The 17,267-nt window shown below is 40.6% G+C and overlaps 1 protein-coding gene across 4 annotated transcripts in view; it reads left to right on the top strand.

Annotated features, from left to right (window-relative positions):
* Nucleotides 1-17,267, top strand: part of DCLK1 (doublecortin like kinase 1) — a 553,061-nt gene that overhangs the window by 427,407 nt on the left and 108,387 nt on the right. For all 4 annotated transcript variants that reach the window (XM_036299715.1, XM_036299714.1, XM_036299717.1 and 1 more), the window contains exon 6: nucleotides 13,203-13,297. In XM_036299715.1, the coding sequence (XP_036155608.1) occupies nucleotides 13,203-13,297 (95 nt within the window). The remainder of the gene's footprint in view (nucleotides 1-13,202; nucleotides 13,298-17,267) is intronic.

The following is a 17,267-nucleotide window of genomic DNA, read 5'->3' as shown; positions in this document are numbered from 1 at the left end:
AGGTGTCTAAAGGGAAATGAAACCAGAAATTTAAGTGGATATGAGGCTAGAGGAAGAGAGAGGAATCAGAGATCAGAAGCAGATCTGTCAACTGAGGAGGAGAGGTAGGGAATGTGTTCCATTTAAGACATATGGAGTGACATCTATTTGTACATGGCCGCCGACAGGACAGCAGGGAGGAAGATAGTGTGATAGAGTAAAAGAGTGAAAGGGGCATGTGTGGACATGTGTGGTGTGTGTGTGAGTAAGGGGCAGTTAGATCTCACAGGAGTCCTGGGGACTGGCAGATAGGACTCTCCTAGACAGGGAGCCCCCACTGCCACTGTAGGCACTCCCAGGGTGGCTTGACTTTGGCTTGGAACCCATGCCATCTTGTAGAGGGGAGCAACAGAGGCCAGGAGTGCTACCACACCAATATCCAGACTGACCTCAGACATCACATTGGGACCTCTGCAGGGAGCCGCTTGCCAGCCATAACCCGTGTGTAACCACTACCATGCCCCGGCAGTGAGCAGCACAGTACCGCAACTGGGGTCCTAGACATCTACAGTAAGTGCATGTCAGACCAACTTCCTGAGCTGTGCCTCCTCACTGGAGCCCAAACCCAGCGCTTCAGGACCCTACGCTGTGAGTGTAAGCCAGGGGTATCCCCCACCCCGCTCCATCCCTGGTCCCAGTACAGAGCCACAACCAAGTGTGCACTACACCCTGAACCAGACAGAGCCCTCGTCTGGCATTTGCCCTGCCCTGGCACAGGCAGCTGCAGCCTGGTGGGCACTGCATCCCCAGTAGAGACAGAATTGCCCAGTGTGCGCTCTGGACCCAGCCCAAACAGAGCTTCTGGCTAGTGCGTGTCCAGCTCCCAGCACAGACAGAGCAGTCAACCAGCACACACCCTATCCCCAGCCCAGGTCAGAGCTGCTGGTGCAACCTGGTGTGCCTAGCCACAGGTCACAGGACCACACTGCAAGTGCACTGCCAGAAGGATCTAGGGCACCATCCTGCCTTGGGTGCTGCAGCCACACAGTGAACTGCATGCCAGAGGGCTCTGGGGACTCACAGGGAGTCACACACCAGAGGAACTGGGCACATGCCCTCACCAACCCTGAGAAATGGACAACTGAGGGATCAGAACCATGGGAGAAGGGGGTACAACTCAGAGCAGAGACAATAAAGGTGTGAAACTCAAGGCAGACCCAGCCCCCGGGCTAGCGAATCCCTAACCATTGGACTGCTAAGGGCTTCAACCCCTCTTACCCCAAGCAGAAAGCACAGGGCCATAAATAGACACCAAAAATGGGGTACAAAGAAAAAAAAAAGTAAAGGAGGAATTGAAAGAAAAGGAACTAAATAAAGTGGAGGCAATCAATATGTCAGAGAAAGAATTCAGAGTAAGGGTCATACAGTTCCTAAAACAGCTGGATGAGAAAATCAACAACATATGTAAGAATCAAGAGGAAATGAAGAATGATATAGCTACAATAAGGAACACAATGGAGGGTTTCAACACTAGACTAGAAGAAGCAGAGGACCAAATTAATGAGTTAGAAGAGGGTTATAAAAAATACCCAATCAGAACAGCAATTGGAGAAAAGATATTAGAAAGCAGGAGGAGAGCTTAAGGGAGCTTTGAGACAACATGAAATGAAGCAACATCCATATAATAGGTGTGCCAGAAGGACAAGAAGAGGAGAAAGGATTAGAAAATCTATTTGAAGAAATAATGACAGAAAACTTCTTGGATTTGGGGAAGAAAAAGTCACACAAGCACAGAGTCCCAAACAAGATGAACCCTACAAGAGCCACACCAAGACACATCGCAATTACAATGACAAACATTAATGACAAAGAGAGAATCTTAAGGGCTTCAAGAGAGAGACAGAACGTTACCTACAAGGTATCACCCATTAGATAATCAAATGACTTCTCAACAGAAACACATCAGACCAGAGGGAATAGAATGAGATATAAAAAGTGATGCAAAGCAAGGGACTTAATCCAAGGATCTCTATCCAGTAAGGCTATCATTCAAAATTGAAGGGGAAATCAGGAGCTTCGCAGACAAAAACAGACTAAGGGAGTGTAAAACTACCAAGCCAGTGATGCAAGAAATGCTAAAGGGATTGTGGTAAAAAGAAGAAATAGAAAGGGAAAAAAGAACACAGACATAAAGAATAAAAATGCTACAAACAAGTACTTATCAATAATAACCTTAAACATAAATGGATTAAATGCTCCAATCAAAAGACATTGGGTGGCTGAATTGATAAGAAACCATGATCCATATATCTGCTGTCTACAAGAGACCCACCTCAGAACACAGGACTCACACAGACAAAAAGTGAAAGGCTGGAAATTAATAAAAAACTGTGAGAGCAATACTTATATCTGACAAAATAGGCCTCAAAGTGAAGGCCATAACTAGAGATAAGTAAGGCCACTTCATAATACTAAAGGGATTGATACAACAGGATATAACTCTGGTAAACATATATGCACCCAACACAGGAGCAACCAAATACATAAAACAAAACAAAAAACAAACAAACAAACAAAAAAACTTCTGGAAGATATCAAGGGAGAGATAGACAGCAATACAATCATAATAAGGCTCTATAATACCCCATTGACATCACTGGATAAATCTTCTAGGCAAAAAATCAACAAAGAAACAGCAATCCTAAATGACTCACTAGGTCAGATGGAACTAATTGACATCTTCAGAATATTTCACTCCAAAGCTACAAAATAGACATTCTTCTCAATTGCTCACAAGACATTTTCAAAGATAGACCACATATTGGGACACAGGCAAAGTTTCTTCAAATTCACGAAGACTGAAATGGTATAAAATTAGAAAACAACTACAATAAAAACAATTAAAAAATCAAATACTTGGAAGCTAAATAGCATGCTATTAAACAATGATTGGGTTACTGAAGAGTTAAAGAAGAAATAAAAACAGCCTGGAAAAAAAATGACAATGAAAACATAACAATGCAAAATCTATGGGACACAGTGAAAGCAGTCCTGAGAGATAAGTTCATAGCACTACAGACTTACCTAAAAAAACAAACAAACAACAGAAAAACTGTAAATAAGCTATCTAACCCTATAATTGAAAGAATTAGAAAGAAAAGTCCAGAGTAAGCAGAAGGAAGGAAATAATAAAGATCAGAGTGGAAATAAATGACATTGAGACCAAAAAAAACAGTACAAAAGGTCAATAAAACCAAGAGCTGGTTCTTTGAAAGAATAAACAAGATTGATGAACCTCTAGTCAGAATCACCAAGAAGTAAAGAGAGAGGACCCAAACAAACAAAATCAGATATGAAAGAGGGGAAGTAACAACTGACCCCACAGAAACACAATGGATTGTGAAATAATGCTATGAAAAACTCTAGTCCAACAAACTGGACAACCTAGACAAAATGAACATATTTACACAAAAAATGCAATCTTCCAAAACTAAATCAGGAAAAATAAAAAAATCTGAATAAGCCAATAACTATGGAGGAAATTGAAGCAGTGATCAAAAACTTCCAGCAAACCAAAGGTCTGGACCTATGGCTTCATAAGGGAGTTTTACCAAACATTCAAAGAACTAAAACCTATCCTCCTCAGACAAGTCCAAAAAATTCAAGAGGAAGGAACACTTCCAAGCTCTTTCTATGAAACCACCATTGCGCTAATCCTAAAACCAGATAAAGACACTACAAAGGAAGAGAATTATAGGCTAATATCCCTGATGAATATGGCGGCTAAAAATCTCAACAAATTCTAGCAAATTAGATCCAGGATTACCTTAGAAAGATCATACTAGTACACCATGATGAAGTGGGATTTATTCCGGGGATACAAGGCTAGTACAATATGAGAAAATCAATAAATGTGATGCATCACATAAACAAATTGAGAGACAAAAATCACATAATCATATCAATCAATGCAAAAAAAGCATTTGACAAAATTCAACACCCTTTCTTGATAAAAACTCTCAGCAAAGTGGGAATAGAGGGATCATACCTCAACATAATAAAAGCCTTATATGACAAACCTACAGCCAACATCATACTCAATGGGCAAAAACTAAAACCATTTCCCCTAAGAACAGGACCAAGCCAGGGATGCCCACTTTCACCACTCCTGTTTGACATAGTACTGGAAGTGCTAGCCATAGGGATCAGACAAGAAATAAAATGTATCCGAATTGGAAAAGAAATAAAACAGTCATTATTCGCAGATGACAGGATATTGTACATAGAAAACCCTAAAGTCTCCACCAAAAAAACTAATTGATTTAATAAATGAATTTGGCAAGGTAACAGGATACAAAATTAACACCAGAAATCTATGGCCTTTTTATACACCAAAAATGAACTCACAGAAAGGGAAACCAAAAAATAATCCCATTCACCATTGCACCAGAAAAATTAAGATACCTAGGAATAAAGTTGACTAAGGATATAAAAGTCCTGTACTCTGAAAACTACAGGACATTGAAAAAAAGAGATAGAGGAAGACATAAACAAGTGGGAGGATATACCATGTTCATGGATTAGTAGAATCATCATCATCAAAATGTTCATACCACCCAGAACAATCTATAGATTTAATGCAATCCCTATTAAAATAACAATGCCTAGAACAGACACTCCAAAAGTATATATATCATAAAAAATGACCCTGAATAAGGACAGAAATCTTGAGAGAAAAAAAATCAAAGTCGGAGGGATCACAATAACAGACACCCAGTTATACTACAAAGCCACTGTTCTCAAAACAGCATGGTTACTGGTGCGAGAACAGACACATGGACCAATTGAAGAGGATAGAGAATCAGGCAATCACCCCAAACCAGTACACTCAATTGATATTTGACAAAGGAGGCAAGAGCATAAATACAGTCAAGATAGTCTCTTCAATAAATGGTGTTGGAAAAATTGGACAGGTACATGCCAAAAAAAATGAAAGTAGACCACCAACTTACACCATACACAAAAATAAATTCAAAATGGATAAAAGAATTAAATGTAAGAAGGGAAACCATTTAATCTTAGAAGAATCCATAGGCAGCAAAATATCAGACAAATGTCGTAGCAATATCTTTACCAATACAGCTCCTAGGGCAATGGAAACTAAGGAGAAAATAAACAAATGGGACTACATCAAAATAAAAGCTTCTTCACAGCAAAAGAAACCATCAACAAAACAACAAGAAAGCCCACTGCATGGGACAACATATTTACCAATGCTATCTCAGATAAGGGTTTAATCTCCAAAATTTACAGAGAACTCATACAACTTAACAAAAGGAAGATAAACAATCCAATCAAAAAATGGGCAAAGGACCTAAATAGACACTTTTTGAAAGAGGACATATAGAAGGTGAAGAGACATATAAAAACGTGTTCAATGTCACTAATCATCCTAGAGATGCAAATCAAAATGACAATGAGGTACCATTTTACACCTGTCAGATTGGCTATCATCAACAAATTGACAAATGACAAGTGCTGACGAGGATGTGGAGAAAAAGGAACCCTTTTGCATTGCTGGTGGGAATGCAGACTGGTGCAGCCACTCTGGAAAACAGTACAGATTTCCTCAAAAAATTAAAAAATGAAACTTCCATTTAACCCAGTAATCGCACTTCTATGAATATATCCCAAGAAATCAGAAATATCCATGAGAAAGGACATATGCACCGCTATGTTCATAGCAGCACAATTTTTAATAGCTAAGGTTTGGAAACAGCCTAAGTGCCCATCAGCAGATGACTGGATTAAAAAACTGTGGCACATCTACACAATGGAATACTATGCTGCTGTAACAAAGTGAGAACTCTTATGATTCACAACAGCATGGATGGACATGGAGAGCATTATGCTAAGTTAAATAAGCCAGTCAGAGAAAGATAAATATCACATGAACTCACTTATTTGTAGAATATAATGAACAACATAAACTGATGAACAAAAAAAGATCCAGAGTCCTAGAAGCATTGAACAAACTGTCAAACTTCAGAAGGCAGGGGATGGGGGGAAGTTAATAGATCACGCATGCATATAAGCATAACCAATGGACACAGACACTAGGGGTTTTGGGTATGTGCTGGGGGTGGAGGTGGCCGGGGAGAGGTCAATGGGGGGAAATGGAGACATATAATACTGTAATATTTTAAACAATAAATAATTTAATACAAAAATAAATAAAACGTTGAATTTTAAGCTATTTATTAAAAATAAATAAATAAATAAATAAATAAATGGTACATCTACACAATGGAATACTATGCTGCTGTAAAAATGTAAGAACTCTTACAATTTGCAACAACATGGATGGAACTGGAGAGCATTATGCTAAGCAAAATAAGTCAGTCAGAGAAAGATGAATATCACATGATATCATTCATTTATGAAATATAATGAACAACATAAACTGATGAACAAAAACAGATCCAGAGACAGAGATGCATTGATCAGACCGTCAAACCTCAGAGGGAAGGTAGGGGAGGCTGGGGGTAAGGGAGAGAGATCAACCAAAGGACTTGTATGCATGCATATAAGCCTAACCAATGGACACAGTCACCAGGGGGGTGGGGCATGAGTGGGGGGGGGGGGAATGGGAGGATAAGGACACATATGTAATACCTTAATCAATAAAGAAAAAAAGAAATATAAAAGTAGTGTTATGTTTTCTTAATATAGTGTCCCCTTTATCATTATAAAGTGTCCATCTTTTTTTCTTGTTATCTTCATTGTCTTGAAATCTATTCTGTCAGGTATAAATATGGCTACACCTGTTTTTCTGTGGATGTTATTTGCTTAGAGAATAATTTGCCACCTTTTTATTTTGAATCTACTTTTGTCTTTGCAGCTTAGATGTATCATATAGGTGGGGGTTTTTCTTTTCCACTCTGGTATGCTGTGCCTCTTTATTGGTGAATTCAGGCCATTTAAATTAAGGGTAATTATTGATGCATGAGGATTTCTTATAGCCATTTTATTTATTTATTTTTTCCTTGTAGATCTGTGCCTCCATTGGTTCTTTTCCTTTGTGTTTCTGTCTGTTGTTTTTGTCTGGTGGTATTCCATACTTCTTTCCTCTTTTTTAAAGCTATGTGTCCATGTTTGGGGCTTATTGTGGTTACCATTAGGTTTATATAAAATAAACTTGCACATATACCATAGTTTTTTTTTTTCTTTAGAGTGTTTCTTATCTTCATCCTCCTTTGCCAGTTCAGACCTTTCCACTCTCCACTTTTAGGTTTTTGTTGTTACAAATTATCCCTGTTTATGCTGTAAGTTTTTGTTGATCTTACTTGTGTAGTGCTGTGACTTTATTATCTTTGTTTTATTTTTTTATTTTTTAAAGTATATTTTATTGACTTTTTACCGAAAGGAAGGGAGAAGGATAGAGAGTTAGAAACATCGATGAGAAAGAAACATTGATCAGCTGCCTCCTGCACACCCCTTACTGGGGATGTGCCTGCAACCAAGGTACATGCCCCTGACCAGAATTGAACCTGGGACCTTTCAGTCCTCAGGCCAATGCTCTATCCACTTATCCACTGAGACAAACTGGTTAGGGCTATTATCTTTGTTTTAGGTAGAATGACACCTGTGAGCATTTCCTGCAATGGAAATTTTTTTGGTGATAAAATTCCTCAGCTTCTGTATGTCTGGGGATATCTTTATTCTCCTCCATCTTTAAAGGATAATTTTACTGGATATATTATTCATGCTGGTAATGTCTTTCTTTCAGATGTTTGAATATTTGGTTCCACTCTCTTTTGGCTTGTAGAGTTTCTGCTGAGAGGTCAGTTGAAATTCTGATGGGTTTTCCTTTGTAGGTCACATTCTTCTTTTCCCTGGCTGCTTTGAGAATTTTTTCTCTGTCATTAATTTTTGACATTTTTAATACCAAGTGCCTTGGACAGGGCCTCTTTGGATTGAGGTGACTAGGTGTTCTGTTTCCTTCTTGAATTCATGGATCTAGTTCTTCCTATAGGTTTGGGACATTCTCCTTCACTATTTGTTTGAATGGGCTCTTTTCCTTATTCCCTCTCTTGCTCTTCTGGAATAACTATTATTCTAATATAGCTTTTTCTGATGGAGTCAGATAGTTCTCATAGGGCGCATTCATTTTATCTATGCTGAGGTCTCTCTCTTCCCTCTGCATCATTTCTGGATTCCTATCATTGATATCACTAATTCTTTCCTCAATCTGGTTCGCTCTGTTTTCTATGCTCAATAGTTTACTGTTAATCTCCTTAATTGCATGCTTCATTTCCAGATTTTCATATTGGTTCTTTTTAAAAGTTTCAGTCTCTTTGGTAAAATACTTATTTTGTTCATTGATTTGTTTTCTGAGTGCATTGAGTTGCTTGTGTATGTTTTCTCACATCCCATTGAGTATTTTCAGAACTGCAATCTTGAAAACTCTGTCATTTATATCATATATTTCCATGCATTCCTGCCTATTTTCTGGGGATTTTTCATTTTCTTTTGGATCATTCTCACTACTGTGGTTATTCATGGTATTTGCTATTCTCCTTTGCCTAGGCATTTATATTTGTATATTAGTGACTCAAAGCAGCTTCCTCTGAAAAGGTCTTTCTACTATTTTATGGTAGATGGCACTGAATTATAGTATATTTTACCTCTGTGATCTCCCAGTCTTTACCTTCAGTGCTCCCATAAGTACAGCCTTGATTCTTGGGGGTGCAGTTTGTTTTGCCCTCATTGTAATGGTGACCCCTGAATTCTGTGGAGTCTGCCCAAGCACCCAACTTGGGGATCAGTCACAGAGGGAAACCGGTTTTACTGCAATAGCTCTTGGTTACAGGTAATATGCTCCTCAACCCAACTCCAAGGCCAAGGGGAGTCGAGTTTTGGGAGTCCAACTGATTGCAGGGCTCTGTGGTCATATTTTTTTGTCTGAAACACCAGTGCCCCAACTGACAGTAGAGAGCTGCAGGGCAGAACCCTGTGCTCTATCAGGCCTCTGCTGGCTCAGTCACTGTTTGCTCAGCTCACTGCTCACCCTGCTGGACTACTCCCTGCAGCTTTCTGTCCTCCCAGCTGAAAAAGTACCTTCTACTACTGGCTTCCTCCCTTTTCCAGTCCAAGCCTCAAGCTTCCAGCTGCAGGGCTGTGTCTGTTGACCATCTGTGCTTTCCTCTCTCTTTGTCTCTCCGTTTGTTCATGGTTGCCCATCTGTAGATGTTTCAGTGCCAGAGCCTTTCAGGCATGCCTCTGTGTTGAGCAATGAATTTTTGCTGAATTATAGTTGATGAACTTGTTGAAATTTCAGGAGGAGAGGCCAGGGCCTCTCTCACTGCCATTCATCTGAACACTCCACTTATCACTTTATACCTCAGTTTCATCATCTGTAAAATGATACTACCTGTCTCACAAAGTTATTGTGAGAGTGAAATGAGATCACATATATGCATATATATTTGTGTATCTGTATGTATGCGTGTTTATATACACATGCATGTATGTATATATATACACTATATATATATATATATATATACACTAGAGGCCCAGTGCACTCGGGGGGGAGGGAGCGGTCCCTCGGCCCGGCCTGTGCCCTCTCGCAGTCTGGGACACCTCGGGAGATAACGACGTGCTAGCTTAGGCCTGCTCCCGGGTGGCAGAGGGCAGGCCCAATCCCTAGGTGCAGCCCCTGGTCGGGCTCAGAGCAGGGCCGATTGGGGGGTTAGGGCACTGCCCCCTGTTATGCACAGAGCAGGGCGGATCAGGAGGTTGCGATGCCACCCTCAGTCACGCTCAGGGTAGGGCCGATTGGGGGTTTGGGGCACCACCCTCTGTCACACTCAAGGCAGGGTCGATGGGGATGTTGTGACGTCACCCCCTGTCATGCACAGAGCAGGGCCAATGAGGGGGTTGGGGAGCTGCCCCCTGTCACGCACAGACCAGGGCCCATCAGGGGGGTTGGGGCTCTGTACCCTGTCACGCACAGAGCAGGGTTGATCTGGGGGTTGGGGAGCTCCCCCCTGCCACTCACATAGTAGGGCTGATAGGGGAGTTGGGGCACCGCCCCCTGTCACACACAGAGCAAGGCCCGTGGGGGGGTGGGGGGGGGCGCCACCCTCTATCACCCACAGAGCAGGGCCAATCAGTGGGTTGGTGTGCCGCCACTGTCACACTCAGGGCAGGACCGATGGGGATATTATGGCTCTACCCTGTCACACACAGAGCAGGGCCCTTGGGTGGGGGGGTTGCTGCGCCGCACCCTGTCACACACAGAGCTGCAGGGCGATCAAGGAGTTGTGGAGCTCCCCCCTATCAGGCACAGAGCAGGGCTGATCAGGGGGTTGGGGGTGCCTTCCCTTGTCACGCACGAACAGAGCAGGGCAGATAGGGAGGTTGTGGCCCCGCCCCCTCTCACACACAGAGCCGCAGGGTGATCAGGGGGTTTGGGCGCTGCCCCCTGTCACGCTGATCCCAGTGATGGGAGGCCTCTCGGCTCCGCTGATCCCGGTGCTGGGAGGCATATTACCCTTTTACTATATAGAATAGAGGCCTGGTGCATGGGTAGGGCTGGCTGGTTTGCCCTGAAGGGTGTCCTGGATCAGGGTGGGGGTCCCCACTAGGCTGCCTGGCCAGCCTGGGTGAGGGGATGATGGCTGTTTGCAGCTGGTCACACACCCTTCAGGGTGGGGGTCCCTACTGGGGTGCCTGGCCAGTCTGGGTGAGGGGCTGAGGGCTGTTTTCAGGCTGGGGGTGACTGAAGCTCCCAACCACTCCTTTTTTTCTTTTTTCTTTTTTATTCTGGGCCAGCTTTAGCTCTGAGGCTGCTGAAAGCAGGTATCTGGTTTGTTTGGATTCTATAATTGAAACACTGTGTCAACTCCAGCTCTGAGATCCTGGCTGGCTGAAAGCACATTTCTGGGGTTTTGTTTAGCTTCTATATTTGTAACAATGTTTCAAACTGCAAGCTCAGAGGCCGGCAAGGCAGGCGGGGAACGTTGGAGTCCTCCGTCACTGAAGCAAGCAAGCCTCATGTTAGCTTCAAGTTGCCTGGCTGCCGGCCGCCATCTTGGCTGGCAGTTAATTTGCATATCTTGCTGATTAGCCAATGGGAAGGGTAGTGTATGTATGGCTAATTACCATGTTTCTCTTTTATTAGATAGGATATATAACATTTAAATTATATATATGTATATAAATTAAATGTTCCATTGAAAATAAGTTCATCAATAAACTGAAGTGAAAGTTTTTTATTGTTTTCTTTTTCTTTTTTAAACAATGTATTCCTAAGGCTGATTTCCTAAGAATCCACTCCCCCTTCCCTAATTGACTTGATAAGATTAGCGTCTCAAAATTTTAATATGTCAATACTATGTTTGCTTCCCCATTTGCTCATTTTTTCCCCCAATCTGTCTAGCCTTTTGGTACAACAAAAAGGCATAAAGTGGAGAAGCGGGCAAAGAAAATATTACGTTCATAAAACATGTTTTTCCATCAACTCCTAGGGATATTTTGCTTACTGGTTTATTAGTTGCCCACAGCTCTTTAGTTCTTGCCTGTTTAGGAGCCCTTCCCATAGAGGCCACTGGCTGGGAAGTCCAGTGCAAAGAGGCCTGAGCATCAAGCTCAGTAAGGATGGACTGTAAAAAGCAAGCAAATTAAAGCATGCTCAGTGCTCTCTACTTTAAGCTGCCAAAAAAACTGAAAAAGAAGTTGTATTTTTTAAATCACCAAATGCATTTCAAAGGCAAAACAAATTAGTGCAATGTAGGCTATATGACATTTTTTAAAGGTCTTTGGAGAAGACAAACAACCTCCCACTTTCATGGACCCAAAGATTTTGTGCAAACATTGTGTATGAGAAATCAATAAACATCATACCACTAAATTTTTAAGGATATACTTAGTACTGGGTAGTCAACAGGCTTTAGAAGAATTGCTGTCATTTTGATTTTCAGATGAGTCACTGGGTCTCTTGCTTCCCTGGAGGCACTTTATTATGATTCAGTGCAAAGTACTGAAAAAGGGCTCCAGCTTCCGGCCTTCAGGGAGTTAGTGGTGCCTGGGAGGGTGTTGCAGTGGCTCCGAGTTGGCATGAGGCTTAATTTACACCTTTGATACAGCCTGAGACAGAACCTGCACCTCCCACTGCTGCTTGGAAGACGTCAGCCTTATGCAGAAAAGGCATCTGCTGATGAATCCTGCATCTCATTCCATCTGCTCTGGGAGCAGCAGCCTTAGCCATCCTTAACTAATCCAACTGCCTCACATTTCTGTGGGTGCTTGGCTTAGTGCTGAGAAGGGACTTTGCCTCTTACTATTGTCAGGTCAAACAGTAAGACTGTGTCCATGTTAGAACTCATAGAAGGTAAGTTAAATGCATCATTGCTCTTCCTTTTAGAAAATGTTTGTTATGCATTCTTAAGAATGTGTGTGTCTCATTGCTACTTCTACTTCCCTGCCTGTGGATGTGAAACATGTAAAAATGTTGTCCTTATATATCTTTGTAAAGTAATATTTTTAAGTGTTTTGTAATGTTACTTAGAGAAAAATAATTGTTAACTTGAGCTCTGTGGCTTTGGTTCTGTTTAGTGATAATGTTGCATGGAAGTCTTAATAATCAGGTAAAATTCCAGTGACTTAAATCTATTAGAAATCAGCTTTTATTTTTCAACAGTGGTAAGGACAATCAGTGAGGAGTTCTCAAGTGTCTGTGCCAATTACTTTATCTTGTTTAAAAGCAGGTCCTTCAAGTGTTTAGATGAGGGAGATGTGCAGGGCAGAAATGGATGCAGGAACTTCTAGAAGTGAACTGTTAACTATAAAAATATAGTGATTTAGTTTAACAAGTACTGTGAATATCACCTGAGAGCTGTGCTAATATTTACTCCTACTGGAAGCTAACGAATTAAGGATGAATCCCATTGAAAATGCCCCAGGGCTTTAATCACATTCCCCAAATCTCTATCTGCACAGTCAAAGACATCATTAATAAATTCATCAGGAAAGGTGTGAAAAAACATTTAAAAAATTTTATGTAACCTACTGCTGAAGCTTTTTCTCAGGACCACAGATAAAAAGGTATCTGGAATTTTTGCAAATGTTCCTCTGTAATTATTTCTCAGAGAAGTTTATTTTGTCATGAAACTTTTTTAACATGCCATTTTCCCATCTTTGATTCTTTGTACTTCTAGTTAATGGGACCCCTGGTAGTCAGCTCTCCACTCCACGGTCTGGCAAGTCACCAAGTCCATCACCCACCAGCCCAGGAAGCCTGCGGAAGCAGAGGGTAAGGAAATAAGCAAGCTCTTTGCTTCAAATCTGTATGCACCTTGGTGCAGAATAGCACAGGTGCCAGCAAATAGCTCTCTCATAATAGCTCTCTTGTCTCTAAGTAATAACCAGGCAGAGGTAGAACAGGAGGCGAGCAATGGCGGGTTAGTTGTTATGGCTATAGTTTCTCTTAGGTAGAACTCAGGGCTTTTACTTTCTCTATGAACCTGTTTAAACCTTATCTCTGAGAAGAATAAACAGTTGCTGCTTCACTTTTTAATTCCTTACTTTTTTGTCCTGAATGACAAAGACCTTACCTGCACTAACTTGTAAGCTTCCTGAGTTTAACAAGCTTTATTAGACATCATCATGGATCATCAGCCTTCCATTGGATGGAGAAGGAAAAGTGCCATTGTTGGAGGGGTGGCCCGTTGTCAGGAGTTGCTTTATAGCATAGAATGGTGTTCCAGAGTGGATTAGGGTCAATGGAAAAGGACATGGGTCCATATGAGACATGCTTTTCTGAATGAAACTCACATGGAGCACCTTGTTTTTCATCACTACCTGACTTTAATTTTTAGCTTCCTGTGTAATGATGGAGAAGATGACCAAGTTTGGAGATCAAAATTAAAAAGTTACTGAAAACAGTGTTTGCTTCTCCACGCTAAGGAAGGGGAATTGAAGAACTACTGTTTTTATCCCTTTACAACCTGTAATGTTTATCCTTTCCAGAAAAACTAAGGCAAGACTAAAAGGAGTGAGAAGGGGAGGAGGGGGAAGATACAGTGGAGGAAATGGAAGGCCTTTCATTGTTTGATTTCACAAGCAAGGTGGGAAGAAATACAGGCGCTTAGGAGGTTTTATGATGGTGCTCACTGAATATTTTAATAAGCAAAGGCTTCTTGGAGTCTTTGGACATCAAATACTAGACTCTTGAATTTGGCTTCTTTTATTAAGTGTTTTACAATGAGACTTCCAAGTTCCATAAGTTTAAACTGTAACCAACATGGAAGCTCCTCTGTTCAAGCTTCCTCCCAGGTTGTGTTCACACAGCACTATCTAAAGTGGGGGCTGTGGAATCAGTCCCTAGTCCCTTTGGAGCCTGTCTCACCATTTTCAGGTTGTATTGTCATTCTCCACTGATGCCCTTGGCATCGGGTTTGGCTTATTTGGATTATTTGATGAGGCCCGGAGTTTGGCACCAGCTCCTTCACTAAGTAGCTGTGTTATCTTAGATTAGTCTGCTATCCTTTCTGGGTTTTGGAAAAATGAAAGAAAATAAAGAGGCTCTTTCCAGATAGAAAACCCAATAATTTTATTTCAGTTCTGTTCAAGTGTTTTCAGTATGGTTTTCTTCTTGGCCACAGTCTAATTTGGCATTTTAAAGTACGGTAGTTATTTGTAAACTACTAAAAAGAATTGGCCAAATTAATTTAATCTGCTAAATTTCTATGTTTGAGTGGAGGGAGTAGTAGGGTGATTGTGTGTGTGTGTGTGTGTAAATATTACCTAGCTAGGTCCCCATTTGTAGGAACAACCACTGGATATAGCACAGAAAGGGCCCTCTTTCATAGAACATTCTCCCTTTTGAAGTATATACTTTGAAGAGTATACCTGGTATAGAAATTCATCTTTATCCTTTGAATTTATTAAACTCAGATTTAGGATTTTGTTCATGCTTAGTGATTGAGATTAAATTAGAATGGTTAAGAAACCCTGTCATCTCTGATTTTCTCTCCTGGATGCTTATTGGGGATATAAAGCTCCTTGCTTAATCCTTTGTTTGAAGAATGAGGCTGGATTTTCCTTCTGCTCTCTATATTTTCTATTTCACCATTATTTTGTCCAACTGAGGCAGAAAATTTCCATGTAGTTGCTAGCAGCTGTGTGGCCAACAGTTTATATAATTAACATTGTCATGTGGGAACTGATTGTAAGGGTTGGTTGTCTTATACATTCTTCATATTGTCATTTAAATTAACAATGCAAGCATCATACCTGAGAGGGGAAAACAATACCACTTGTTTTAGAAAGATACAGGGTTTATCATCATCTGAAAACATTTATTACACACATGTTATGTGTGGAGAACTGGATGAATCAGAAATGGCTCAGTTTCCAGGCTTTTGAATTCAGGCCATAAATGAACATTCTCCATTCATGTACCGTGTCAGTGGATGGGCACATTTCCAGCTGCTCTAGCAAGAGAAGCTTTCATCTGGGTGTGGAGTCAACTACATCAAATAACCTCTCCAGATTAAAATGGGCCTCTAATATCACTAAAAACTGATCCTGTTTCAAATTTGGTTAATGTTCTTCTCAAATGTTTGGCTGTACTCATATGCAGGAAATACTGAAATAAGTGAAAGATGGCAAGTGCTAAAAGAAGATATTTCAATGAATAAATTAACTTTTTTATTGCAAACTGGAAAGCAGTAGCTACTTCTATTTTCCCTCTCTGTTACCTAGCAACGTGGCCAGGAAAACTTGGCTGTCCCCCTAAACACACACATAGACACACACTCACACTTCCTACCTGAACATAAATTTTTGTGTTTTAAAGAAATAGTGAGATGTTTGACTAATTTCTTCACAAACAAGAAAATCATATTTTCATTCATATTAATTATGATAATCCAATCAGTTTTTTAACTTCCCTTAAAATCATATTTTTATGTTATCTCTCTTGGTTTTAGAATAGTTATATACAACAAGAGTCTGCATGCCAGATATTTTTCTTTATAAAAGTACTGTTAGTAAGGTACCAAGCAACCTCTCTGTTTTTACAAAATAGTTATTTAAATTGCTGTCTAGAAGCATTTGACTGGTCACAGATGAACATCTTGGAGGATCTTTTCCATCCATGAACTTTCTTGGGTCCCATTTTTTAATCAGAAAGAAATGTGTTATGTGGGTTGAATGAAGCTACCCACTATCCTCCCACATTGCTGACTTTTTGTAGGTTATCTGATCATTCAGATGATGTGCGGAGTGGGTGGTACAAAATAGGAAAGAAGCCAGGATTCTTAGACACTGCAGATCTGAGCTGGTTGCCTGGCTACTAATAGAGAGAGATCTCTTGGCAATAAGAGTGAAGGGGAGAAAAAGAGAGGTGCTAGGTGAGTGGTTGCGGAACTGGGGAAGAATATTAGAAAGGGGTGTGAGTCAAGTTTGAATTCTTTCTTTCTTTCAAACATAAAATTTGAAAAGGCACTGTTTATTAGGTTTATGTGATGTGCAAATACAACACTTAGGTTACTGCTCTGGGACTTGAATTTGCTGAATGGCAGCTGGGGCTTCTAATAAATTATTTTGTGAAGTAAGCATATTCCTCTTCTACCCCAAATGGGAAGGAGGTGTTCAAGGATTGTCTAGATACATACAAGCAGGGATGGCATTGACAGACCTCAGGGGCTGTAAAACTTAACTGGACACAAAGGAGGTAAAAGTTCTTGAGGAGATCAAATCAATAAGGCAAAATAAGGACTATTTTGTCTATTTAGATGGTTTCTCAATTATTTTTCCTCTTATATGAATTTGGTCACTAATAGGTCTAATGACATTAGACACTACTTGTGCTCATTCAGTGTTGCTCCACTCCTGGGAGCCATAGAGCACCTATGAGGGTCGAGTAAACAATTTATACTGCCCTTCCTCTTACAGGACCTCTACCGGCCCCTCTCTTCAGATGAGTTGGATTCAATGGGAGACTCGGTGTAAAAGAGACAATGGTGCAATGTATATGGTTTGTGATTAGGTGAAGCTTAAACATTTTCTAAGCAAAAGTCTAACAGTAAAATACACAAAAAAAATTTTGCATACTTTGAAATTGCGAAGCCCAAATTATATAAAAGTAAATATACAGGCATTTTATATTTATGATATTAATCCTGGGGTTTTTCTTTCTATGTCTCCTACATTATTTGATTGGGGGATCTTGAACACAACTCAGTTGCTGAGGTTTTATGCAAGGCCTGGCTCCAGAT

This window comes from Myotis myotis, unplaced genomic scaffold, assembly GCF_014108235.1.
Source record: "Myotis myotis isolate mMyoMyo1 unplaced genomic scaffold, mMyoMyo1.p scaffold_m19_p_3, whole genome shotgun sequence".
NCBI lineage: Eukaryota > Metazoa > Chordata > Mammalia > Chiroptera > Vespertilionidae > Myotis > Myotis myotis.
This window is presented reverse-complemented; position numbering and strand designations above follow the sequence as displayed.